Raw genomic sequence first — 25,796 nt, 5'->3', positions numbered from 1 at the left:
GAAGAAGAAGAAGAAGAAGAAGAAGAAGTAGTTTTATTATTTACACCCCACCCATCTGTCTGGGTTTCTGCAGCAACTCTGGGCAGCTCCCAACAGAATATTAAAAACACGATAAAACATCAAACTTTAAAAACTATCCTAAATAGGGCTGCCTTCAGACGTCTTCTAAAAGTCAGATAGTTGTTTACTTCCTTGACATCTGCTGGGAAGGCGTCCCACAGGGCGAGCGCCACTACCAAGAAGGCCCTCTGCCTGGTTCCCTGTAACCTCACTTCTCACAGTGAGGGAACCGCCAGAAGGCCCTCGGAGCTGGACCATCAGTGTCCGGGCTGAACGATGGGGATGGAGATGCTCCTTCAGGTATACTGGGCCAAGGCCGTTTAGGGCTTTAAGGGTCAGCACCAACACTTTGAATTATGCTCAAAAACACTGGGAGTGTTACTGTTCTTGTACTAGCATGGCAGCAGCTAGTTTTTCCTTATGGGAGGCAGTCCTTAATGCCCCTTCGGGTGCCACACCAGAATGTCCCTCCTGACGTTTAGGAGAAGCTTTTAAGAAGGAGTGAAGGGCGTCGAAGAAAGCTGAGGAGCCCCTGTTCACGCATGGGACTGTGCCCATAACTCTTCAGCTTCATCCCACTTTGGCCTGTATCAGTTCACCAAAACCCAGAGCAGGGCTGTTTTAAAGCCAATACAGAACCCTAGTCCTGGACCATTTGGTCATGTAATGTATGTTACCAGAACAAAGACAGGATGTCCTCATCTCCTGGAAAAGGGAGCGCCTTCCTTTCTCTTTATTCCAAAGAGGAAGTGGGGAGCGGCAGAGAAAAGCAGGAAGCAAAAACACTGGGACGAAATGCTAAGCAAACCTTCTTATGTGGTACTTCCCTCAAGGAGCAAAAGTCAAGGATGTTTTCCTCAATGTTCAAAGAGAGCGTAAAACACCACTCAAACAAGGCCCTTGAGCAGAAGTAGCCAAACTGCAGATGATATTGGACTATGACTCCCATCACCCCCAACCACTGACCATGCCAGCTGGGGCTGATGGGAGTTGTAGTACAAAACAACTGGCGAGGAGAGCACTGTATTGGTTACTTCTGCTCCAGAGAAAGACACGGTTTTCTGAGAATGAGGCTTGCAGTTCCACATTTAAGATTCTGCTTTGGGGCTTTGGTCAGGAAGAACCATTTCAACCCAAGGCCGATAGTTCCAGAACCTTACCCCTGAATAAGACAGCTTGAGCTGCAAAGGAGTAGTGCATGTTCACACCCTGCTTTTTAATCCCAAATTGGCTCCCCAAATTATGACCCACAAAAATACACAATACTGAATTTGCGTCACGCTTCACAGCAGCGAGAAATTTCAAGGGCAGGGCTGGGTTTGGCCTCTTCTGGAGGGGAAGATTACTAGAAACAGATCTATAAAAACATTGCAAAATGCGATAGGAGGTCACTGCCACTTGCCTCCACCTAATAATAATAATAATAATTTTATTATTTATACCCCGCCCATCCGGCTGGCAATAAACCCACTACCTCAAACCAGGTTCCCAGACAGAGTCACCTTGTACCCCTACCAATTGTGGAGCCACATATATACTAATACAGACACAATTATTTTGAGTGCTACTTCTTATGTAGCCAAAATGCGAGGGGGGGCACTTCAAGGTTTACAGAAGTACAGTGGTACCTTGGTTCTCAAACAACATGGTTCCCAAACACCAAAAACCTGGAAGTGTTCCGGTTTTCAAACGTTTTTTGGAAGCTGAACATCCGATGCGGCTGTCGGCTATTGTTTCCAGGGCACCTGCACCAATCAGAAGCTGTGCCTTGGTTTTCGAACATTTTGGAAGTCAAACAGACATCCAGAACGGATTAAGTTTGCCTCTTTTGCATTTATTTTGCGGTTGGTTTTTTTTTTTTGAGGCTTTTTCAGTTAATTTGTTTTTGTGACTGCGTGGAACCCAGTTCAGCTACTGATTGATTGACTGTGTGACTGCGGAAATAGATAAAAGCTCCGCCATCCAAACAACGACTATCATCAGTGCAGGTAAGAAAAAAAATAATTTTAATTTTCATCATCTACAATACTGTCTTCTTTATTTTATAGTACAGTACATTGATTATTGTTTTCATTTTATGGCTCAATGGTCTTGTTAGATAGTAAAATTCATGTTAAATTGCTGTTTTAGGTGTTGTTTTTAAAAGTCTGGAATGGATTAATCTGTTTTGCATTACTTTCTATGGGAAAGTGTGCATTGGTTTTGGAACGCTTTGGTTTTGGAACGGACTTCCGGAACAGATTAAGTTTGAGAACCAAGGTTCCACTGTATTAAAAAGTCTTGTGAAAAAGCTGGCAGGGGTGTGTGACAGAAAACATCCCACTGTGTGTGCTGAATAGACATGGGATACTAATTGTTGTTGGAGTGGGAGTAGGAAAATGGAACGGCATGGCTGGAAACCTGAACAGGAGCAATTCCACACTGCAACTATTTGTTGCAGACCCCACTCACCAACAAAAACACACACACACACACACACACACCACCTCTCCAAATGCATTTGGGAAACCCAACGTCCCATACCAATAAGCCAGTCAACTAAAAGCTGTAACCCTTGCAGCAAAACAAAACAAAACAAATTCTCTAGACTTGCATCAGACCCCCGGAGGACCGAAATAATAAAGCACAGAGGGAGCAGCTTCAAAGAACTGAAGTGTGGCAGCTCAGCTTGCTTTGTAGGGTTATAAAAAAGAAAACGTAAAAGCCATGTTTCTAGCCCTCAGTGTTTCAGGAGCTTGGAAACATTTGGACAATGAAAGCTTGGGTGGGGTAGTGTTAGCAGAGACCAGAATGTTGTGTTTAAGAGTTTGGTCTCTCCCGGGGCTTATGCTTTTAAAAGGAAGTGCCAAACAGTCAACTCACACCAAAAGAGCATCCTTGAGCTTTGATAATTATTATTATATTATAAGGGTAGACTGTCCTGCCTGGGAAGTGGCACACCTGAGAGCTATGCAGCAAGACAGGTTGGAGTGGTTTTGTTTAGAATCTTCTAAAAGATGCCCTGAAGTTAACGTTTCCGAATGCAATAATAATTTATTATTTGTACCTTACCCATCTGGCTGGGTTTCCCCAACCACTCTGGGCAGTTTCCAACAAAGATTAAAAATACATTAAAATGTCACACATTAAAAACTTCCCTAGACAGGGCTGCCTTCAGATACCTTCTAAATATCAGGTAGTTTATCTCTTTGATATTGGATGGGAGGGAGTTCCACAGGGCGGGTGCCACTACCTAGAAGGCCCTCTGCCTGGTTTCCCTGTAGCTTTGCTTCTTGCAGTGAGGGAACTGCCAGAAGGCCCTCGGCGCTGGATCTCAGTGTCTGGGCTGAATGATGGGGGTGGAGACGCTCCTTCAGGTATACTGCGCTTTAAAGGTCGGCACCAACACTTTGAATTGTGCTCAGAAACGTACTGACTTCTGCTGGGAACGCATAAGGAAAACATTGTACGGCCTACCCCACAGCCCTACCCCAACTGAAGCCGAGATGAAGCCGTGATAAAACATTCACCTCTACATAATTTCACTCCTACGGAAAAAAAATTGTTGCAAAAACTTTCTGAGACGCACAGTTTCTAATGTTTTAATGCAACACTAACCTCCTTTTAAAAATAATGTCTGCAAGGTGCTAGCCAATAACTATCGGAAGACTGCTGAAGAGCCTGCCTCCAGGGGTAGGGAAACTTTGTGGCTCCCCAAAGCTTCTCAGACTCCAATTCCCATCAGCTCCAGTTGTCACGGCCAACGATAAAGGATGATGGGAACTGTAGTTGAGAAAAATAAAAATCTGGAGCCCCAGATTTCTACTCCTGTGTTTGAGGAAGAGGTTAGGAACAAGACACAGACCAGTGTCTAGATAATAAGAGGATCTCTACATTATTAGGGTTGCCGTATTTCAAAAAATGGAAATCCGGATACAGTTGTTGAACTGTTTTTGAGCTATTTTTAAGGAAATTTGCCAAGAAAACTACATGGGTTGCCATACACCTGGGTTTTCCCGGACATTTTTTCTGATTTTTGGAGATTTCACCTAGATGCTGTTTCTGAAGGATGAATCCCAGGTGTGTCCAGGAAATTCTGGACTTAGGGCAGCCCTAGTTACATTATCCTATTAGAGGGTTGATTTCCCCGCTGAATTGCTGAGGTGGAGCTGACTTGGAAGGAAGACAAGAAGCACAGAAGACCTGGAAGACTTGATTTGGTAGGGCAACCAAAGGTCAGCTGGCCAGCCAACATTGCTTACACACATACACACAGACAAGAGTCCAAGCCAGCCAGAAACCTGCTATGCCTGGAACACTAAACCTTCCAATAAACGTGCCTATCAGCATTGACCTCTGGCATGAGATTTCTGAACTTCTTTCAGAACCACTGGAAATTATCTTGGCATGCAAATTTTTTTTTTATTGCTCTGCATATTAGTATGCAGTAAGATGTTCGCTGACGCAAGTAATCAGAAGCTGAAAGTTCAGGTTTGGAGTTCCACGCTGTCTCTGCTGAAGCAAGAGGTTTGGCTCAGGAGATTTGGCCTGTTGTGGATGGGTGGAAGGAGCAGTGAAGATAAAAAAACAGGACAACTGTTCAGAATCTGAGTGTGGGAGGGAAAAACAGGTCTTAGCAACCAACTGCCTCTCCTGGTTTCTCAAGTGATACCCAAATACCTGTGCTCTCCCTAAAATGGAGACTATTGCTTCAGATGGTATTTGCACAAAACTAAATACAGAATTGGGACGCGGGTGGTGCTGTGGTCTAAACCACTGATCGGAAAGTCGGCGGTTCGAATCCCCGCGACGGGGTGAGCTCCCGTTGCTCGGTCCCAGCTCCTGCCAACCTAGCAGTTCGAAAGCATGTCAAAGTGCAAGTAGATAAATAGGTACCGCTATGGCGGGAAGGTAAACGGCGTTTCCATGTGCTGCTCTGGTTTCGCCAGAAGCGGCTTAGTCATGGTGGCCACATGACCCAGAAAAACTGTCTGTGGACGAACTTTGGCTCCCTCGGCCAGTAAAGCGAGATGAGCGCTGCAACCCCAGAGTCATTCGCGACTGGACTTAACTGTCAGGGGTCCTTTACCTTTTTTTAAATGCAGAATTACTCTTTCAGATGCCTGAAAGCAGGAAGGGGGAAATGTGAATGCTTTATAATCGGAGATATTTGGAAAGACCATGCTGGTCTCAATAGTTCTTTTGGCTCTGCAAAATGCACCTTGATCATCAGGAAAAAGGTTTATTGTCTTCACAGAAGCACCAAAAAGCATAATGCACGTGCATGATTCCAGCTCAGCACCCCACTCCCGTTCCAAGACTATCAGACATTTTCTAAACCAGCTTCTACAGCAATAGAAGCTAGGTAGAAGCTTGCTTTTAACAAGAGAGAGATTAAAATTAAGAGAGAGATGGTTTAAGATGCCGATCTCTGCAACCCAGAAAACAAATTGTCACCATTAACAAACATGGTGCCATTGTGGAATTGTAGATTGCACACAGCCCTGTTTGAGACTGAGGCACGCAATGACATTACATTTCAAACCAAGAATGCGGCAGGTTACCGGCTTCTCTCAATAAGTAGAGCAGAACACACACCGGTGACTCAAGCAAGGTGCTGTGAGGGTAGAGAATAGAGTGCCTGGCAAAGAGGCATCGTGAAGAATTCAACACTAGGAAGAAAAGCTATCAAGGCTGTCCATGATAGGAATAACAAAGGAATAACACTTTGGCTTTTGAAGCTCTGGATGAATATGGTATTTAACAGGAAGTGAGTTTTCCTGTTATCAGTTCCATCCCCCCACAAAGACTGCCAAGTTGGGGGATAAAGTACATAGCCTGCCCATTTGCCCATCCTTCAAGTCGGCCGCCACATCCAACTATTCCGGCAGAAGGACTCCATGTGCAGCATTTATTTGGGAGCGGCGGTGGCAGCCAGAGCATCTGCCAAGTCAGCTATTCTGCGAGCCACAAACTGCTTGTACTCTCAAAAGGCCCGTTCCAAAGTGCAAAACCAACTATGCTGGGAATCTCAACACAGGCTATGCCTATCGCACAGATCTCACCACAGAGCATTTTAATAATATCAATGAGCCCAGGTGCCCGGCACTGATGACTGCAAATGCTGTTCTATTTTGGCTGGGGGAGAAATGTGCTATGCAGCAGCAAGCCCACAAAGGTTTACCTCAGAGCGCTGCAAGGCCTGGAGTTCAGTTCCAGATGGCAAAAAGGATAACACAATTCTTTGTGTCAGGGACCAATGCTGTGTGAGTGTCTGGAGGATGGGTAGGCAAACTAACGCCCGGGGGGCGGATCCGGCCTAATCGCCTTCTCAATCCGGCCCACGGACAGTGTGTTTTTACATGAGTAGAATGTGTCCTTTCATTTTAAATGCATCTCTGGGTTATTTGTGGGGCCTGCCTGGTGTTTTTACATGAGTAGAATGTGTGTTTTTATTTAAAATGCATCTCTGGGTTATTTGTGAGGCATAGAAATTCATTCATTCCCCCCCCCCCCCAAAAAAAATATAGTCCGGTCCCCTACAAGGTCTGAGGGACAGCGGACCGGCCCCCTGCTGAAAAAGTTTGCTGACCCCTGGTCTGGAGGCAGTGTTAGAAACTCGAATAGAAAAGCTAGGAGCCAAATGGCTTCTGGGACTTGGGATATGGGAGCCAAAACAGAATGTTTAGTCGCCACGGTGGCGGGTCAGCAACACTTTTTATTATTTTGAACTAATACGCAATTCACATAAGTGACACATTGTTAATGCCACAGTTTTAGCAGAAATTGTTAATACATGTTTAATCTGGTGTTTACAATAAAAATATCAGTATCTACTTCAGTTTTCAAAACACTCTACACTTTATTGTTAAACTCCTAGATGTAGTGTCTATCCTCAACATATACTTTGAGGCTTCAAAGCAAATACAGTGGTACCTCGGGTTAAGTACTTAATTCGTTCCGGAGGTCCGTTCTTAACCTGAAACTACTCTTAACCTGAAGCACCACTTTAGCTAATGGGGCCTCCTGCTGCCTCTGCGCTGCCGGAGCATGATTTCTGTTCTCATCCTGAAGCAAAGTTCTTAACCTGAAGCACTATTTCTGGGTTAGCGCTGTAACCTGAAGCATATGTAACCTGAAGCGTATGTAACCCGAGGAACCCCTGTACATTTCAGTAATCCTTCAGTGTCAGCCAGGTGAAAAAAAATGGCACCCAGACTTTCTGAGGTGCTCGCAAATGGAGAATCTTCAGGTACAAAGTGCGCCAGGAGCCCTGCTAATTTCGAACCCTGTCTGGAAGCGGTTGGAGGATGGGTGGCAGCTAATGGATTGTGACTGAGTTCTGACAAGGTAGAAGTATTGTTTCTGGGGGACAGAGGGTGGGCAGGTGTGGGGGACTCCGTGGTCCTGAATGGAAAAACTGTGCCCCATTGTTCCACCCTGTGGAACGCCCTCCCATCAGACGTCAAGGAGATGAGTAACTATATAACCTTTAGAAGACATCTGAAGGCAGCCCTGTAGAGGGAAGATTTTTAATGTTTAATGTTTTATTATGTTTTTACATGTGTTGGAAGCTGCCCTGAGTGGCTGGGGAAACCCAGCCAGATGGGTGGGGTATAAATAGTAAAATCATCATTATGGAATGGGATGTCCCTATTTTCACCGGAGAAATGTTGGAGGGTATGTGAATGGCATAAATGGGCATGGCTTTGGTATACAGTAACTACTGAAAGACACCCCAGGGGTACATTAGCTTGAGCCCTCTAGAGAATGGGTCATTTTTTAGAGCTCTGCTGGGTGAGCAACAGATTGACAATTGGAAGAATGGAGGCCTATGAAACAGGATTATATCAGCTATAAAATGCTTGGGACACCCTTGAACTGACTGTCCTAAGGCTGAGGTTTCTGGTTTTTGCTTGTTAAAAGGCTTACTGGAATCTGCTGTCAAAATCCATCATTTAAAATCAATGTTGGAGGCTGCCTTGTACAAACACCAAATTCCATGGTCCATTAAAAAAATTACTCTTCGCTGTTCTTACAAAAGGTTCCATCTGCTGCTGAATCTGGAAGCTGCTACTGAAAGGATTAATCAGGGCTGTAGGAGAAAAGGCGCACAATTTGTGCTCATCAAAAGGATGGGGGGGAAGGTTTCACAATGTTATGTCTCCCCTATTTTTTGGGTTAACCCAGGGGGAGCGGAGCAGAGAAAAGATAGCATTCAACTAACTTTTACTTAGAGTAGACCAATGACAATTAATGTGCCTAACAACAATTTAAATGGGTCTACTCTATGAAATTAGAGGAAATTCCTACCAATAGTACATAAAGTATTCTTTCGGTAGTACAGTCGTACCCCAGAAGTCGAACAGAATCCACTGGGGAAGTCAGTTTGACTTCCGAAATGTTCGACTTCCAAAGCACGGCTTCTGATTGGCTGCAGGAAGCTCCTGCAGCCAATAGGAAGCCACGGGAGCCCAGTCAGACGTTCGGCTTCCAAAAGAACATTTGAAAACCGGAACACTCACTTCCGGTTTTCAATCGTTCGGGAGCCAAAACATTTGACTCCCAAGGCGTTTGGAAGCCGAGGTACGACTATACCTTTATGAACTGACTTTACATTTTACATCAGCTGGAGCCTGCAACTCCATCTATATATCATGACCAGTCACCATTAACTAATCTCTGGACGGACATCCCTCAGGAAATTGTGCACATGTATTCTTGCTTAGGGGGACGCGGGTGGTGCTGTGGGTTAAACCACAGAGCCTAGGACTTGCCGATCAGAAGGTCGGTGGTTCGGATCCCCACAACGGGGTGAACTCCCATTGCTTGGACCCTGCTCCTGCCAGCAGGAAGGTAAACGGCGTTTCCGTGCGCTGCTCTGGTTCGCCAGAAGCAGCTTAGTCATGCTGGCCACGTGACCCGGAAGCTGTACACCGGCTCCCTCGGCCTACAGAGCGAGATGAGCGCCGCAACCCCAGAGTCGGTCATGACTGGACCTAATGGTCAGGGGTCCCTTTACCTATTCTTGCTTAACAACCGCTATAAAACTAAAGTTGTTTTTATCCCTGGGAATCATTTCCAGAGGGGGCAACTGCATTGGTCGTTTTAGCTGTAACACAGACCACCAAGAGCCTTGTGGCACCTCAAAGACTTTACTTGCACTTACTACGCATCAGTTTTCACAGACTTGAGTCCATTGCACCAGTGCAGGCTTTGGGCAACACACAGAAAGGGGCCAAAAAGTTGTCTTTGCTTTTCAGATAGTGTCCTTGAAGCAAGGGCAGCCAACCTGGGAGTCTCTAGATCAGACATAGGCAAACTCCAGCCCTCCCGATGTTTGGGACCACAATTCCCATCATCCCTAACTAACGGGACCAATGGTCAGGGATGATGGGAATTGTAGTCCCAAACATCTGGAGGGCCGGAGTTTGCTTATGCTGGCTCTAGATCCTGCTGCACTACAACTCCCATCATTCCTGGCTGTAGGAACATGCTAGGCTGGAACTGATAGGAACTGAAATCCAAAACATCTAGAGAGCACCAGGTTGGCTACCCCACTGTTGAGACTATGGGCTGGCTCATTGATGTATATGAGAATGGAGGAGCGATGTTGCACGGCAAATTTCTTTCATTGTATACAGTGGTACCTCGGGTTACATACGCTTCAGGTTACATACTCCGCTAACCCAGAAATAGTACCTCGGGTTAAGAACTTTGCTTCAGGATGAGAACAGAAATCGTGCAGCGGCAGCGGAAGGCCCCATTAGCTAAAGTGGTGCTTCAGGTTAAGTACAGTTTCAGGTTAAGAATGAACCTCCGGAACTAATTAAGTACTTAACCCGAGGTAAGACTGTATAAGCTAGGCGCCAAATGGCTCCTTGAAACAAGGTTGCAGTCGCCAAAACAGACTGTCTAGTTGCCATTTGGGGGCAAGACGCCCCTAAAGACTTATTTTTCAAATGATGGGCTGACTGTGATCAATTCTCAGTCAAACATCTGCATAGTTCAGATGACAACCTTGAGCTAGGTTAAGAGCTCTGAGAACATAAAGAAGAAAAGTCACTTGATCCAGGGACAGTCCACATATATACTGGCCTATTCCAACCTCTTTTTCTTAACGGGGACTGCTCCTGCTCAGGCTGCACACACACAAAAGCAATTTGGTTCCAGAAATTCATTCCAGTTGTGCAGATAACATGTAAGTGACAGAATTCTACAGCATGGGGTATTAGTGTGTGAAAACAGTCCAGAACCAATAATCCCCAGGCATGCAGCTCCAGATGGCAGAGACGTCAAACGCCATCCTGGCACCCAGGCATTTTCACTTGGTCACAAGTGGTCAAAAGCCAGGTGCAAAATGCGCCTAGCTAATTTCGAGCACTGCTGAGAACATGAGATGGCAGCAATGCAGGAAGCATCCTAATAAATCCTTATGACAAAGACGTTTTCAGGTCAACAGTTCTACCTGGGGGGAAATTCTGGAAGCATGCCTGCAGCAGCCGATGAAACACAACCACTGAGCCTAAGCTGGCTCAAAGATTACTACAGTATCTGGATGGCTCAAGGGGATGAATTATGCATGCCTCTTGTGTTTGAATGTTTGCTGGATTTTTAGAAGTGCAAAGAGTAGCATTATGGCACACAAGCAAACATGGAGATGCAACCAACCTACAGTTCAACACACACCCCATATCTGATCTCCTGCCGAAGCCTATTCTTACTCCTCAGTTTTAAAAATGACATAAATTAAAGGGAGATTGGTCTATCACCTCCAATTAGACAGGAATGGCTAGCTGGCTAGAAGCTCCGGGTTCAGAATAAGTATGCCATTGAACGCCAGTTACCTTAAAGGACCAGTGAGCTACAGCGCTGATGCCCTGCTTCTGAGCTTCTCAGATGCATGTGGTCACTTCTTTGAACAGACTATACAGTGGTACCTCGAGTTACAGATGCTTCGGGTTACAGACTCCACAAACCCAGAAATAGTACCTCGGGTTAAGAACTTTGCTGCAGGACGAGAACAGAAATCGTGCGGCGGCAGCAGGAGGCCCCATTAGCTAAAGTGGTACCTCAGGTTAAGAACAGTTTCAGGTTAAGAACAGACCTCTGGAACGAATTAAGTATGTAACCAGAGGTACCACTGTATGTGGTAAGCACCAAATGGCTCCTTAAACCAGGGCTGCAGTTCCCAAATCAGAATGCCTAGTTGCCATTTTGGAGCCAGATGACTCAAAAGTCCTCCCCACCCCATACGACTGTTTGGTTCCTGAAATTCATTCCGATTGTGCAGATGTAATATAACAGGTAGAGTTCTGCAGGATACCGGTATGTTGCTAGTGAGTGAAAACAGTCTAGATCCAATGATTCGCAGGCCTGCACCTCCAGCTGGTGGAGAAGTCAGGATCCATCCTGGCCCCCAGGCATTTTCACTTGGTCGCAAGCGTTCAATAGCCAGGTACAAAATCTGCCTGTCGCCTAGCAAATTTCGAACACTGATGTTGCTCAACTACAATTCCCATCAGATCCAGCTGGCATAAGTCAGTGGTCAGGAATTATGGGAGTTGTAGTCCAGCAGGAAGGGAAAGGGCACTATGTTACCTAACCCTGGACTAAATTCCTTGGGCATGCTTGTCAACACATGCCAGTGGCTCAATGCCGGCTCCTCCCAAGTGAAAACACACACGTTTAAAGGTCGCTTCTTCTGCCAACATGGCCCTCTAGAGCAGGGCTCAGCAAACCTTTTCAGCAGGGGGCCGGTCCACTGTCCCTCAGACCTTGTGGGGGGAGCCGGACTATATCTTGGGGAAAAATAAAAATGAACAAATTCCTATGCCCCACAAATAACCCAGAGATGCATTTTAAATAAAAGCACACATTTTACTCATGTCAAAACACCAGGCAGGCCTCACAAATAACCCAGAGGTGCATTTAAAATGAAAGGACACATTCTACTCATGTAAAAACACACTGATTCCTGGACCGTCAGATTGAGAAGGCAATTGGGCCGGATGCGGCCCCCGGACCTTAGTTTGCCTACCCATGCTCTAGAGCTATACACTTGTCTTACGCAACTTCCCAGCATTATCCCGGATAAGCAGATTACTGAAGCCGTTACAGAACTCCAAATCCCTGCTAACACTCCAGAGTCCACAGATGGGACTTCGGACTAACCTTTAGCACACAAAGCCACGTTGGGAAGACTGAACTCGCTGCACCAGAGAGGGAGGGATGCCAGGAATCTCACGGCTTGCCAACCTCCTCATATCATGCATAAGCTGCATGCGGAGCTGTCTCTGGGCAGAGACAGGGCCACAAATAGAGATGCAACTCTTGCAAATGCTGCCATCCAGAAAAAACATCAACATCCCACCCAGCACTCTGAAACTGAGCTGCTTGTGCATCAGGTGCCAAAAGGGAACTCTTAGCAAGCATTCCAGAAGCTTCACCTCAGAGGTCCCTGTGTGACACAGCAGAGTCTTGACTTAAATCTGGGAAGGGCGGGGGACAAAGAGAGAGAAAGGCCATTACCTTAAAAACCATTGTAAACAGTGAAAATCGTCAGTAGGATTCGAATAACACTTGTCGTTTAACGGTGAATTTTGGATATAATGGAGATGGAAACGATTTGGATTATAGTGGTACCTCGGTCCTCGAACAAAATCCGTTCCGTAAGCCTGTTTGGCTTCTGAAACGTTCAGAAACTGAGGCGCGGCTTCCTGTTGGTTGCAAGAGCTTCTTGCACTCAGCAGAAGCTGTGTCGCACATTCGGGTTCCAAAAAACGTTTGAAACAGGAAGCATTCACTTCCGGGTTTTCGGCGTTCAGGAACCGAGGTTCCACTGTATTATAAAAGATGCAAGAGGAAAGGATTAATAATAGGACCCGCAAAGGGGAGAAGGGAAGTCCGGGAGATTCTTGGAATCTTGTCTTTATGTTGTATGTTTCTGATTGTAAAAATTTTAATTTGAAAACCAAATAAATAATTTAAAGAGAGAGAGAAAGTCCAGGAGAGTTTCTAATGGAGGTCTAACACAGGCTACTCCCCCATGGTGAAAGCAGCATAGCTTTAGGGAAAGTTCTGCTCATTGTAGAGCTAGAAAAGATTCAGGAAAGGGGAATCCACAAGTTGAAGGGGTTGGTGCAAGTCTCCTATGAGGAAGGCTTGCAAGACTGGCAGCTTCTAAGTAAAGCGGGGAAGGCATGATAAGAGGTGTGTATCATGACTCTGGAGGGAAGACATCAAATTTACAGCATGCTACAATTTAAAAGAGGGACCTGGGTGGCGCTGTGGGTTAAACCACAGAGCCTAGGACTAGCCGACCAGAAGGTTGGCGGTTCGAATCCCCGCGACGGGTTGAGCTCCCGTTGCTCTGTCCCTGCTCCTGCCAACCTAGCAGTTCAAAAGCACGTCAAAGTGCAAGTAGATAAACAGGTAGCGCTCCGGCGGGAAGGTAAACGGCGTTTCCGTGTGCTGCTCTGGTTCGCCAGAAGCGGCTTAGTCATGCTGGCCACATGACCCTGGAAGCTCCCTCAGCCAATAAAGCAAGATGAGTGCTGCAACCCCAGAGTCAGCCACGACTGGACCTAATGGTCAGGGGTCCCTTTACCTTTACAGTTTAAAAGAGAATTGCATGAAAATGCTTTAGAGGTGGCATTTGACACCGGTTAAGTTAGCTAAAATATTTAGATCCAGGACAAGCGTATGTTAGACATGCAGGGAGGCTGAAGGCACATGGATTCACACGTGGTGGAACTGTAAAAAGGTTAGACAGTTTCAGGAAATGATTTACAACAAGCTTAAGAAAATGTTTAAATGCTCTTTCCCGAAAAAAACCTGAAGCCTTCCTGCTAGGAATTATGGGTCATGAAATTTCAAAAAAGCTCAGGAGAATCTTTATGTATGTCACTGTGGCCGCCAGAATTTTAATTGCAAAAGACGGGGAAGGATAGGATATACCATCTAAACTAGATTGGCAAAACCAATTAAGGGAATACGCTGAACTGGTGAGACTATCAGGTTAAGAGACGTTGCAGATGAAAAATTTATCAGAGAATGGGACATATACAGAGTTTATGTAAAAGAGCACTGTCAAATTACTAATCTGTTGGCAGGTTTTTTACAGCTGTATCTTGCCCTTCCTTCTAGACACTGAAAGTAGTGTGCATGGCGTTTCCAAATGGTCTTTCATTCAGATCATGATCTTCTGAACTTCAGAAATACACCAAGACAACAAATGCTCATTCGAATGTACAGCTCACAGAAAAGAGAAAGATCCTGAAAGCAAGTGTCAGTATGGCTGAGAAAAGTTATGAACACCTTTGAGGCTTGTTTGTCTAAGCAACTTTTGCCTCCCAAACATACAACTTAACAGCAAAACAGGGACACGTATGCCAGTCCTTCACAGACACAGATAGCCATCTGCATGCATTTCTTAGAGGTTGGCATCCTGGCCAGGTCACACCCTAGAGTTTCTCCCACAATGGTATCTGAATTGGGACATTATGTTAAAGACAGTTTCTCCTCTCTCTTCCTCCTTCCTCCCCTGTTAGGAAACACTCTAAGGAGGTCACACAGTATGTGGAAGAGGAAGACAGGCATTAGGAGGGGAAGTGGGGAGACACAAAAACATGGCTGTTACCTCTCCCAATTCTGTTTTTAAAAGGTACAGTGAGAAGTACTCAGCCTGCGATCTGGAAATGCCAACTTTATTTGCACAAAGGCCAAGCGACCAGTTCACCAAAGGAAAACACAGGCAAGATGTTTGCTGTCACATACTCTATTGTGAAGCAAGCCACGATTATTCCAATTTCCAGAAAAGCTTGAAGGTGGGACTAAGATGCCTCAAGGTTACCCAGTCAGAGAAGATGCTGTTTGAAAATGGAGGCACAAGCAGTTGATAAAATTTTGAAACCTCAAGCCCAGAGATGGGGAAACAACAGCCTTTCATTTTATGGAACTACAGCTCCCATCGTCGCTGGTTGGGCTGATTGGAATAGGAATAGTTCCCTTATTCCTGCACTAGACCACCTGCTGTATCATCACCAAGGGCAAATCAAATGTGCGCACACACAAATCCTCCAGAAATTAACACAAACATGCAACCTTCTGCTTTCATGAACCAGCTTGGAATAAGTATTTGAACATTACAGATGGTCTGGCCTGCCCAGCCCTGACTCAGCCAGCCCATGACACCAGACATCTCTTGGTCAGGAAGACTCACAGCCACGAATGCTTCTTATTTCAGTTATCTAGGCACATACATACACCCCACAACTCACCAGTGCCAAACATGCTGTTGGAGAATGCAAAACAAAAGCAGTCAGCAGCTAGACCAGGGGTCAGCAAACTTTTTCAGCAGGGGGCCAGTCCACCGTCCCTCAGACCTTGTGGGGGGCCGGACTATATTTTGAAAAAAATAATGAACGAATTCTTATGCCCCACAAATAACCCAGAGATGCATTTTAAATAAAAGGACACATTCTACTCATTTAAAAATACGCTGATTCCCGGACTGTCCCCGGGCCGGATTTAGAAAGCGATTGGGCCGGATTCGGCCCCAGAGCCTTAGTTTGCCTACCCATGAGCTAGACTCTAGGCTTCTCAAAGCAGAGACCAGCCTGCTTTTGCTCACCAGAAAAGCACAATGTACACCAATGGTTCTAGAGAAATACTATATGGGACCTGGGCAAGAAGACTAGGGCTCCAATATCCACTGGGTTGTGACGCTCGCTGGGTTGCCTTGGTCAGGTCAGGTCAGTATTTAATGATTAGCCATTGTTATATTTATATCCCATCTTTCCTCCAAGCAGCAAAAGGTGGTATACAACGCATCTCCCTCTCTCCTTTTTATCCTCACAACAACCCGGTGAGGTAGGTTAGGCTGAGAGGTAGTGACTGGGCCAAGGTCACCCAGTGGGCTTCAGCAGACTCAATCAGTAGAGAATGGGCAAAATATTTTTGCATTGCAGGGGGCTGACCTAGATCACCCTTGTGGTCCCTTTCAACTCCACAGTTCTGTTATTCTAGATACAGAAGTTGTCCCAAGAACTCCTGTTATAAGGGCAGCTCTATAAATGGGTCCGTATAGTTAAAGCTATGGTTTTCCCAGAGTGATGTATGGAAGTGAGAGCTGGACCATAAAGAAGGCTGATCGCCGAAGAATGGATGCTTTTGAATTATGGTGCTGGAGGAGACTCTTGAGAGTCCCGTGGACTGCAAGAAGATCAAACCTCTCCATTCTGAAGGAAATCAGCCCTGAATGCTCACTGGAAGGACAGATCTTGAAGCTGAGGCTCCAGTACTTTGGCCACCTCATAAGACGAGAAGACTCCCTGGAAAAGACCCTGATGTTGGGAAAGATGGAGGACACAAGGAGAAGGGGACGACAGAGGACAAGATGGCTGGACAGTGTTCGCGAAGCTACCAGCATGAGTTTGACCAAACTGCGGGAGGCAGTGGAAGACAGGAGTGCCTGGCATGCTCTGGTCCATGGGGTCACGAAGAGTCGGACACGACTAAACGACTAAACAACAACAACAACTATAAATGGGAGGGGGCACACACAAATAAGTCACTCAAATAAAAAGAACAACTTTGTGCAACAACATTAATTTAGTCTTTTAATTACTGCATAATTACAGATTATGTTGTTGCAAAGTTAAGAACTCCACGAGAAACAGAGATAAAAACAAACGGGGGAAAAAGAAAATTCCGGTTGTCTCAGCCGCCGTAAATAAGTTGACTCACTGCTTATTCTCTAAGCGAGCAAAACTCTGCAAGTGACATGCTCGACCTCAATTTCTCAACCCGCCTTCTCAACTACCAGGTTATGACAGCACAATCCTCTGTGTTGGAGAGACGTTTCACCGCAGAGGCGGCCTGACGGGACTTGTTGCTCTCTCCTACTTGAAAATCGTGGGCTTTTCCGCCTTGCCAGCCAATGCCCCCTTCACAGCCTGTGTGTCAGGCAGCCTACGGTACCATCCCAACCGGGTCTACACGGGAAGTAAGCGCTGCTGACCCCCCCACCCCCCAGGTCTAGGCTTCCCATATTTCAAAGGCTGAAAATCGGCGGACGGAAAAGTTGTCGAGCTATTTATTTACGCCAAAGTTCTAGCTATGTTAAGCGGAAATCGGCACCGCCGACGTCGGTGGCCACGCGTCCGGATTCCCCCGGACATGTATGTGCCCGGGAAATTCCGGACGCGCGGCCACCCGAGAACGGGGGGTCGTGGGGGGCAAGTCGCTTCCTCTTCTGCGACCCAAAGCCAACTCCCCCCACCCCACCCCATTGCAGTCCCGGGAACATCCCCGCACCGCCGGCCGTCTACTCACGAGGCACTCCCGGACCCGCTCGTGGAAGAGCTGCTCCCGCGTCGACAGCACATCGCCTTCCGCGGAGTCCATGCTCTGGTCAGCATGGCTGAAGGCGAGAAGGGCTGGCTCGGGAGCCGGGGGAAGCAGCGCGCGGGAATCCCAGAGGCGCCCCAGGGCGGGAGCCACAATGGAGAAGGGAGAGAGCTCCGTCCGCTTTCCTCCTCCTCCGGCTACGCAGGCGGCTCTTATTTGGGGGGTGGGGGGGTCCCTTTCGACGTCACAATGGCGCGGCGACGTCACAATGTACCCTCGGCCGCAGCCCACGGAGCTCCGCGTTCCATTCTTAAAGAGACACGACCCCCCACCCGCCAGTCAACGACGCCACTCTCGCAGCAAAGAAAGAGCCAGCCTGACGACGCCAGCTCCCCTTCGACGGAAACGCGCCGATTGGCTGGAGAAGGGCTCGTTTTCATTGGCTGCCTCCGCAGACCGCGGCTCAACCTGGTAGGCCGAGCGGAGCGTCCATTATTCCGCAGGTAGACACGCCCACCCCCGCCTGTGAGCGACGCAACTCTAGAGTCGTCCGCGACTGGACCTAAAGGTCAGGGGTCCCTTTAGCTTTACATTTATCTCTTCCTTTCTCTGCCCGGGTGCGGCACCCTCGTTGAGACAGGGGGTTCGAGGGAAAGTTTCTAGAAGATCATAGACCCTGAGGATCATCTGTGGGAAATAACTGTGTACAGCTGAAAACGCTGGCAGCATTAAGATAAATTCAACAGTGTAAACAAGTTATGATGGATGCAATAATGGTTTGGTTTTTGTAAAATGTGATGGGATTTATGATACGTGAAATGAACCATAGAAGGAGAAGAAGGGAAGTCGCTGATATCTTAAGGATGTAAAATGAGTATTTTAAAATAGAAAAATTATATATATATATATATATATATATATAAAGGATCATCTAGTTCAAACCCCTGCAATGCAGGAATATGTAGCTCTCCCATATGGGGATTGAACCTGCAACCTTTGGCGTTATCTTTACCGCGCTGTACCCACAATCTGCTGGGAGCTCAGACTGCTGCAGCTGCTAGATTTAATCTGGAGCATTTAGTCCATCTGCTAAAGATCTGGGTCAGTTCGCTCGATAAAGTTTATTTGTGCTCTCTGGAGCTGTTGAACTGCTGGTTGGAAAAGCACTAAATGTTATCCCATGCAGCTCGTACAGTTCTGTTCTCGGTGTGACTCTCCCTGTCCGAGAACTAGAGTAACAAGACACAGTTTGGTGCACACACATAACAACAACAGCAACAACATCTGGCCTCTGAGTAGCTCCCAACAGAATACAGTATTAAAAATACGATAAAACATCAAACATTAAAAACTTCCCTGAACCTTCAGAAGCCTTCAGATGGCTTCTAAAAGTCAGATAGTTGTTTATTTCCTTGACATCTGGTGGGAGGGCGTTCCACAGGGCAGGCGCCACTACCAAGAAGGCCCTCTGCCTGGTTGCCTGTAACCTCATTTCTCACAGTGAGAGAACCGCCAGAAGGCCCTCGGCCCTGGATCTCAGTGTCTGGGATGAACGATGGGGGTGGAGATGCACCCCCCCATGTTTACATACACATGCACAAACACACAACATGAACACACACACCTCTCCATATGTTTGTTCTTAAAGGGCATAAAATGTCCAACATTAGACTCACAGAATTGTAGAGTTGGAAGGGACCCTGAGAGTCACCTAGTCCAACCCCTTCGTTGACAATGGAAGAGTGCGCCATTGGGAGGGAAGTCAAACCATTGGAGAGTTACAGCACCTGTTGTGGCTATAGAGACTGATACCAGAGAGACATGTTTGCTTTCTTGCTGGTTGGTGCAGATGGTGTGACGATGTCCTACTTAGGGCACAGCAGCCCTCCCACTGAAAATGTCAAGCATTTTTTTTTTAAATCTGAAAATCTCAAAACCACATATAAAGATTGAAATATTTGAAGTGGGATCGTGCACAATTGTGATTATGCAATAAAAGACATCTGGAAGTGCCATTAAACTCTCAATGCCTTCCTATGGTGCGTTTCACAGTGTGGACAGCTGGTTGTAGCACCTTGCCATGTGGCAGAGTCAAGATAAGCATCCAAGGTTGGCATTTTGGGCTCATGGGGATCCATGGGGCTGCCAACTCCAGAGCCATGACCTTCCCTCGATGTCCTCTGAAAATACAAGCAGTAACAAGAGTGAGGAGACTCTTTCACTTGCCTTGCGCCCGCCAGTCAGTTGTAAACATTGGGTTGATAGTGTTGCAGGAATTTATGTATAGGTTGGGGGGGGGGTTGCCCCTCCAGCAGATATCATGCACATGCAGCCCACTACCAAAATCAGCACAAATCGCTTTTGTGACTTTTGTGATTTGTCCCCACAAAACACTTCATCGTGGTTTCTTCCTATCTATTCAAAGGGCTCACTGATATTCACTGATAAATGTATCTATGTACTGGCTCACAGGGAAAACTTCAGAAATTCATGTGAGCTCAGCTACGCAGCAGCCCCTCTGCCTGAGTGATAATCCCTGGCATCCTGATACCTGAGTGCCAGACAGGTAGCCATTCCAGAAATAACAAACCCAGATGAAGACAAAAGGGTGTGATTAACTTGGCTGGGAAATAGGGAAATGTAAATATCTCTTTTGTTACACTTGATGGGTGTTTGGTGGAGGGCAAGGAGGGCAAGGAGAACCATGGGGCAGGGTCCAGGATGCTCAGATTACTGCCACCAGACCTCCCCTTTCATGATGTAACCGTGATGCATGAGTGATGTAGTTTGGGGTGGGGTGTAACAAGGGGATTAGCAGATAATAAAAGTTTGGGGGCTCTTTTGTTCGGGGCTTCCATCTTGTTCCACCTTGTGGCAGGTGGGAGTCCTGTCGCGACAGTCTTCAATAAAGACTGAGCCTACTGGCTGCTGTTTTACTCTGGTATTCCTGGCTGGTGTCCTTGTTTTTTGTCCAAGGGAGCCCTCAGATTTCTCCGTTCACAATAGGCAATGAGGAAGAGAAGAGCCTACTAAGGGGTTCTTGCTCAGGGCCCCCCGCAAAACCTGGACCCAACAGTGGATGAGACAAGCCTTATGTGTCTCTGCACAGAGTAATTGAGGCACCTGACTCACTGCCATGCGCTTAGCCTGAGACGCCACACCATATAATCAAAACCACTAAATAAGGGTTTGCATCACAATTAAGATTCTGTGCTTTATTACACTGTCGAGGGTTCACTGCCCAGCGTGACCTATAAAAACATACAGCATCCCAGTTTATTGTTCTCAAGACAGCTACTCATTGTGACCAATTTACCAATTTTACCATGCATTAAGTTCAGGCCTGCTCTCATGCACACCCCGGAAATAACCATATGCAGATAGTGCCATCTAGAGGCCTTGCAAGAATTAGAAAAACAACCAGGGAGGTTATCTTCTGAGAAGGTGCACAATGTTAGAAAATGGTATCCCTCTCAAAAGACTTCTAGCCCACATTGGCACCATCTATCTGAAGCAGACCCCTTCATGGATCACTGCCTTGCCGTGGTGAAGGGGCTTGAATAACTCAGAGAATCTATGAACTATGCCGAGCAGGGCACCCAAGATGGACAGGTCATAGTGGAGAGTTTTGACCAAACGTGATCCACCTGGAGGAGGAACCGGCAAGCCACTCCAGTATCCTTGCCAAGAAAACTCCATGGACAAAGACAAGGAGACTCTTGAGAGTCCCATGGACTGCAAGAAGATCAAACCTCTCCATTCTGAAGGAAATCAGCCCTGAGTGCTCACTGGAAGGACAGGTCCTAAAGCTGAGGCTCCAATACTTTGGCCACCTCATGAGAAGAGAAGACTCCCTGGAAAAGACCCTGATGTTGGGAAAGATGGAGGGCACAAGGAGAAGGGGACGACAGAGGATGAGATGGTTGGACAGTGTTCTCGAAGCTACCAGCATGAGTTTGGCCAAACTGCGGGAGGCAGTGGAAGACAGAAGTGCCTGGCGTGCTCTGGTCCATGGGGCCACGAAGAGTCAGACACGACTAAATGACTAAACAACAACAACAATCTGAAGCAGAACAGTACCACTCTAAACAGCCACGGCACACAAATGCCCTATAATTATGAGAGCTGCGGTTTGTTAAGAGTGCTGAGCATTGTTAGGGAGGCCCCTATTGACCTCACAAAGCTACAATTCTCAGAGCGGCTTAACAATACCTCTTCATGGGGAAAGATAGGAATCGAGTGCTTGTGTGCTCATGTCCCGCTTTCAGCAATTTCTTCTTCTTCTGTTCTTCTGTTCATTAAGTTCCATACCTCTCCCAGAGCTGGCTTGTAGGTCCTTTACTGCCAATTAATCCAGAATGCGGCAGCTAGGCTGGTGACTGGGAGTGGCCGCCCAGACCACATAACACCGGTCCTGAAAGACCTATATTGGCTCCTAGTACATTTCCGAGCACAATTCAAAGTGTTGGTGCTGACCTTTAAATCCCTAAATGGCCTCGGTCCAGCTCCAAGGGTCTTCTTACGGTTCCCTCCCTGCGAGAAGTGAGGTTATAGGGCACCAGACAGAGGGCCTTCTCGGTAGTGGCGCCCGCCCTGTGGAAGGCCCTCCCGTCAGATGTCAAGGAAATAAACAACTATATGACTTTTAGAAGATGTCTGAAGGCAGCCCTGTTTAGGGAAGTTTTAATGTTTGATGTTATATTGTGTTTTTAATATTCTGTTGGGAGCCACCCAGAGCTGTTGGGAAACCCAGCCAGATGGGTGGGGTAGAAATAATAAATTATTATTATAATACAATATAATATATTATTATAATATAATACTGTATCTCGGGTTACAGACGCTTCAGGTTACAGACTCCGCTGACCCAGAAATAGTACCTCGGGTTAAGAACTTTGCTTCAGGATGAGAACAGAAATCATGTGGTGGCGGCGCGGCAGCAGTAGGAGGCCCCATGAGCTAAAGTGGTGCTTCAGGTTAAGAACAGTTTCAGGTTAAGAATGGACCTCCAGAACGAATTATGTTCTTAACCCGAGGTACCACTGTATTATTATTATTATTATTTATCCCTTCCAGTGCCAGCTCTCCTACCTAGGCAAACACACATCTTCCTCAATCTCTTTCAACATCTTTGTGTGTCCAGCAGGCTGCCAGTCTTCCCCTCAATGCCTGGGCTAGCAAGTCCCATTTTGCCACTTGAGGCAGTGGCAGAGGTACAGGGGCAGGCAGGGCATCCATAAGTTTCCCCGTTATGCATGAGAGACGCATTTGGGCCAGCTTCAGGTTTGAGTAGCTCCTCAGCCAAGTGCCCGCTGGTGGACTTCCATTTCCCACAGTAACGTGAGGTGCCCCACACCAGCATACCTCTGGGGCACATGAGGTCCACAGCTTGGGATGAGGATAGATGTTAGTGCCCAATGGGATCCAGCAGGACTGCTGAGCCCTGGCAACTGTCGGTATGTAAGGTAAAAGGTAAAGAACCCCTGGACAGTTAAGTCCAGTCAAAGGCGACTGTGGGGATCCAGCGCTCATCTCGCTTTCAGGCCGAGGGAGCTGACATTTGTCCACAGACAGCTTTCTGGGTCATGTGGCCAGCAGGACTAAACCGCTTCTGGCACAACGGAACACCGTGACGGAAACCAGAGCACATGGAAATGCTGTTTACCTTCCCGCTACAGTGGTACCTATTTATCTACTTGCGCTGGTGTGCTTTCAAACTGCTAGGTAGACAGAAGCTGGGACAGAGCAACAGGAGCTCACCCCGTCACAGGGATTTGAACCACCGACCTGATCGGCAAGCCCAAGAGGCTCAGTTTAGACCACAGCGCTACCCACTGTCGGAGTGTACCAGGTGCTGACAGAGTGTCTGAGCCATATCCGCTCCCACAATACAGAGGGAAATGTGCAATCTCCAATCGCATGTATGCAATTAACACTTCGCCGAGATTATGCAGTTCGGCCGTAAAATGTTTATGTGCTCACTGTCGCAGAATGTATTAGTAGTAAAATATTATTTGTGTGCTACTGTTTCCGTGCGCTGCTCTGGTTTGCCAGAAGCGGCTTAGTCATGCTGGCCACATGACCCGGAAGCTGTACGCCGGCTCCTTCGGCCAATAAAGCGAGATGAGCACCGCAACCCCAGTCATCTGCAACTGAACATAATATTCAGGGGTCCCTTTACCTTTACTGTAGGTTTTAGTACATCTGCCTAGGCACCTAGTACATCTGCCTAGGCACCACATCTGCGTAGCACAAAATGGAAGGTGACCTGAGAGGCACAGCCAAAACCATGGTACTCAGAGTACTTGCAAAAACCCATCCTAATGCAACTAACTGGAAATGGAGGGCAGTACAGTGATACCTTGGGTTAAAGATGCTTCAGGTTACAGACTCAGCTAACCCAGAAATAGTACCTCGGGTTAAGAACTTTGCTTCAGGATGAGAACAGAAATCGCGCGGCGGCAGCAGGAGGCCCCATTAGCTAAAGTGGTGCCTCAGGTTAAGAACAGTTTCAGGTTAAGAACGGACCTCCAGAACGAATTAAGTTCTTAACCCAAGGTACCACTGTACAATCAGACGAGAGACAGGCTGCCTTTAAGACAGCTAATGATCAAAAAAGCCTTCCACAATAGTTCTCTGTCATTTATCACAAGGGAAGAGTACACTAGTGAAAACTGAGCCCGGCCATGGGGCAAGTTTCATGCACATTACAGCTGGGCATTCAATAAAATAGTAATCTGATTGCTCTGTCAGGTGGCCAGATTAATTTTTTATCCCCTGAATGCACAAAGGAGCTTTGTTGCATCAACTGTAATGTGCGCTGACTGCTATGTCGCCAGAGCCCCGTTGCGCCAGCTCCAAAAGAGCAGCGTGCAAGGCCCCATCAATCAGCCCAGTGCACCATCATAATCATCCCCATCTAGTATTTACACTGCACCTCTACACCTCTAGCTGATGTAAAAGTAAAGCAGCACAGGTTGAGAGTATCAGCGGACAAAGAAGAATCAGGCTGTGTGGGCCGCCATGCTTTAATAAATCTCCAGCAATACAACCAAGATTATCATTTTTTTAAAGTGGCATTATCGGTCACCAGGACATTATTGGTCATTATTATTATTGTTATTTATACCCCACTCATCTGGCTGGGTTTCCCCAGCCACTCTGGGCAGCTTCCAACAAAATATAAAAAATACAATAAAACATCAGATGTTAAAAACTTCCCAATACAGGGTTGCCTTCAAAAAGTCAGATAGTGGTTTTTTTCCTTGGTATCTGATGGGAGGGCATTCCACAGGGCGGGTGCCACTACCAAGAAGGTTCCCTGTAACTTTGCTTCTCACAGTGAGGGAACTACCAAAAGGCCCTTGGAGCTGGACCTCAGTGTCTGGGCTGAACAATGGGGGTGGAGACGCTCCTTCAGGTATACTGGGCTGAGGCAGTTTAGGTTTTAAAGGTCAGCACCAACACTTTGAATTGTGCTCGGACATGTACTGGGAGCCAATGTAGGTCTTTCAAGACTGGTGTTATGTGTCTACTATATTTTTTTTGGCGGGGGGGGGGGGATAATTATCTGTTTGCTATGCACTCGGAAATCATAACAAATTTTGCATGATCAAGGAGTAGGTTTTTGGTCTGCGTTTGTATACAATTGGACGCCATTTTTAATCAAGATGGCGGACTACATCCTTCACCAATTTTAACCAGATTTAAAAACTGCAATTTTTTTGGATGCTTAGAATGCCCAAGTGTTTCCAGGTACAAAACTGCTAGTTATCGCTTAGCTACAAGAGAAAAAGGGGCCACACTCCTCCTCCTGCTTTCAGTGGGAGGTTGTGATGGCATATTTGCACTTACTCATCCTATGGCTGCAATCCTTATACCCAGGGGTAGGCAACCTAAGGCCCGGGGGTCGGATCCGGCCCAATTGCCTTCTAAATCCGGCCTGCGAATCAGTATGTTTTTACATGAGTGGAATGTGTCCTTTCATTTAAAATGCATCTCTGGGTTATTTGTGAGGCCTGCCTGTGTTTTTACACGAGTAGAATGTGTACTTTTATTTAAAATGCATCTCTGGGTTACTTGTGGGGCATAGGAATTCATTCCCCCCCCCAAAAAATATAGTCTGGCCCACCACATGGTCTGAGGGATGGTGGACCAGCCCACGGCTGGAAAAGGTTGCTGCCCCCTGCCTTATACCCATTTACTTGGGACTTACCCTCATTTAACTTAATGGGACTTATTTCTGAACAGACATTTACCAGCCAATTAGCGCTGTGTTTCTTTCTCTCCTTTTCTCAAGCCAGTTTTAGTAAATCAAATTGGGACAGATGTTGTTTTTTTTAAAAAAAAAAAACCCACACAGCTGCAAAGTTATAGGCAAGCATCTGCAGGCTTTTAATGGGCTA

At 46.7% G+C, this 25,796-nt stretch overlaps 1 protein-coding gene and 1 long non-coding RNA gene across 3 annotated transcripts in view; one reads left to right on the top strand and one right to left on the bottom strand.

Moving 5' to 3' along the window:
• Window positions 1-17,770, bottom strand: part of LMBR1L (limb development membrane protein 1 like) — a 50,129-nt gene extending 32,359 nt beyond the window's left edge. Inside the window, exon 1 of one of the 2 annotated variants that reach the window (XM_080994693.1) lies at window positions 17,377-17,770. In XM_080994693.1, the coding sequence (XP_080850819.1) occupies window positions 17,377-17,448 (72 nt within the window). In that variant the 5' untranslated portion in view covers window positions 17,449-17,770. The remainder of the gene's footprint in view (window positions 1-17,376) is intronic. The other variant, XM_080994694.1, reaches the window with a different exon arrangement.
• The window catches only part of LOC308471195, a 180,764-nt gene that overhangs the window by 116,320 nt on the left and 38,648 nt on the right, over window positions 1-25,796 (top strand). The gene's annotated exons all lie outside the window — the stretch shown is intronic.

Source organism: Podarcis pityusensis (genome assembly GCF_964106645.2).
Source record: "Podarcis pityusensis genome assembly, chromosome: 2".
NCBI classification, from domain to species: domain Eukaryota; kingdom Metazoa; phylum Chordata; class Lepidosauria; order Squamata; family Lacertidae; genus Podarcis; species Podarcis pityusensis.
Note: the sequence above shows the minus strand (reverse complement) of the source record. Positions and strands in the feature narration are given on the sequence as shown.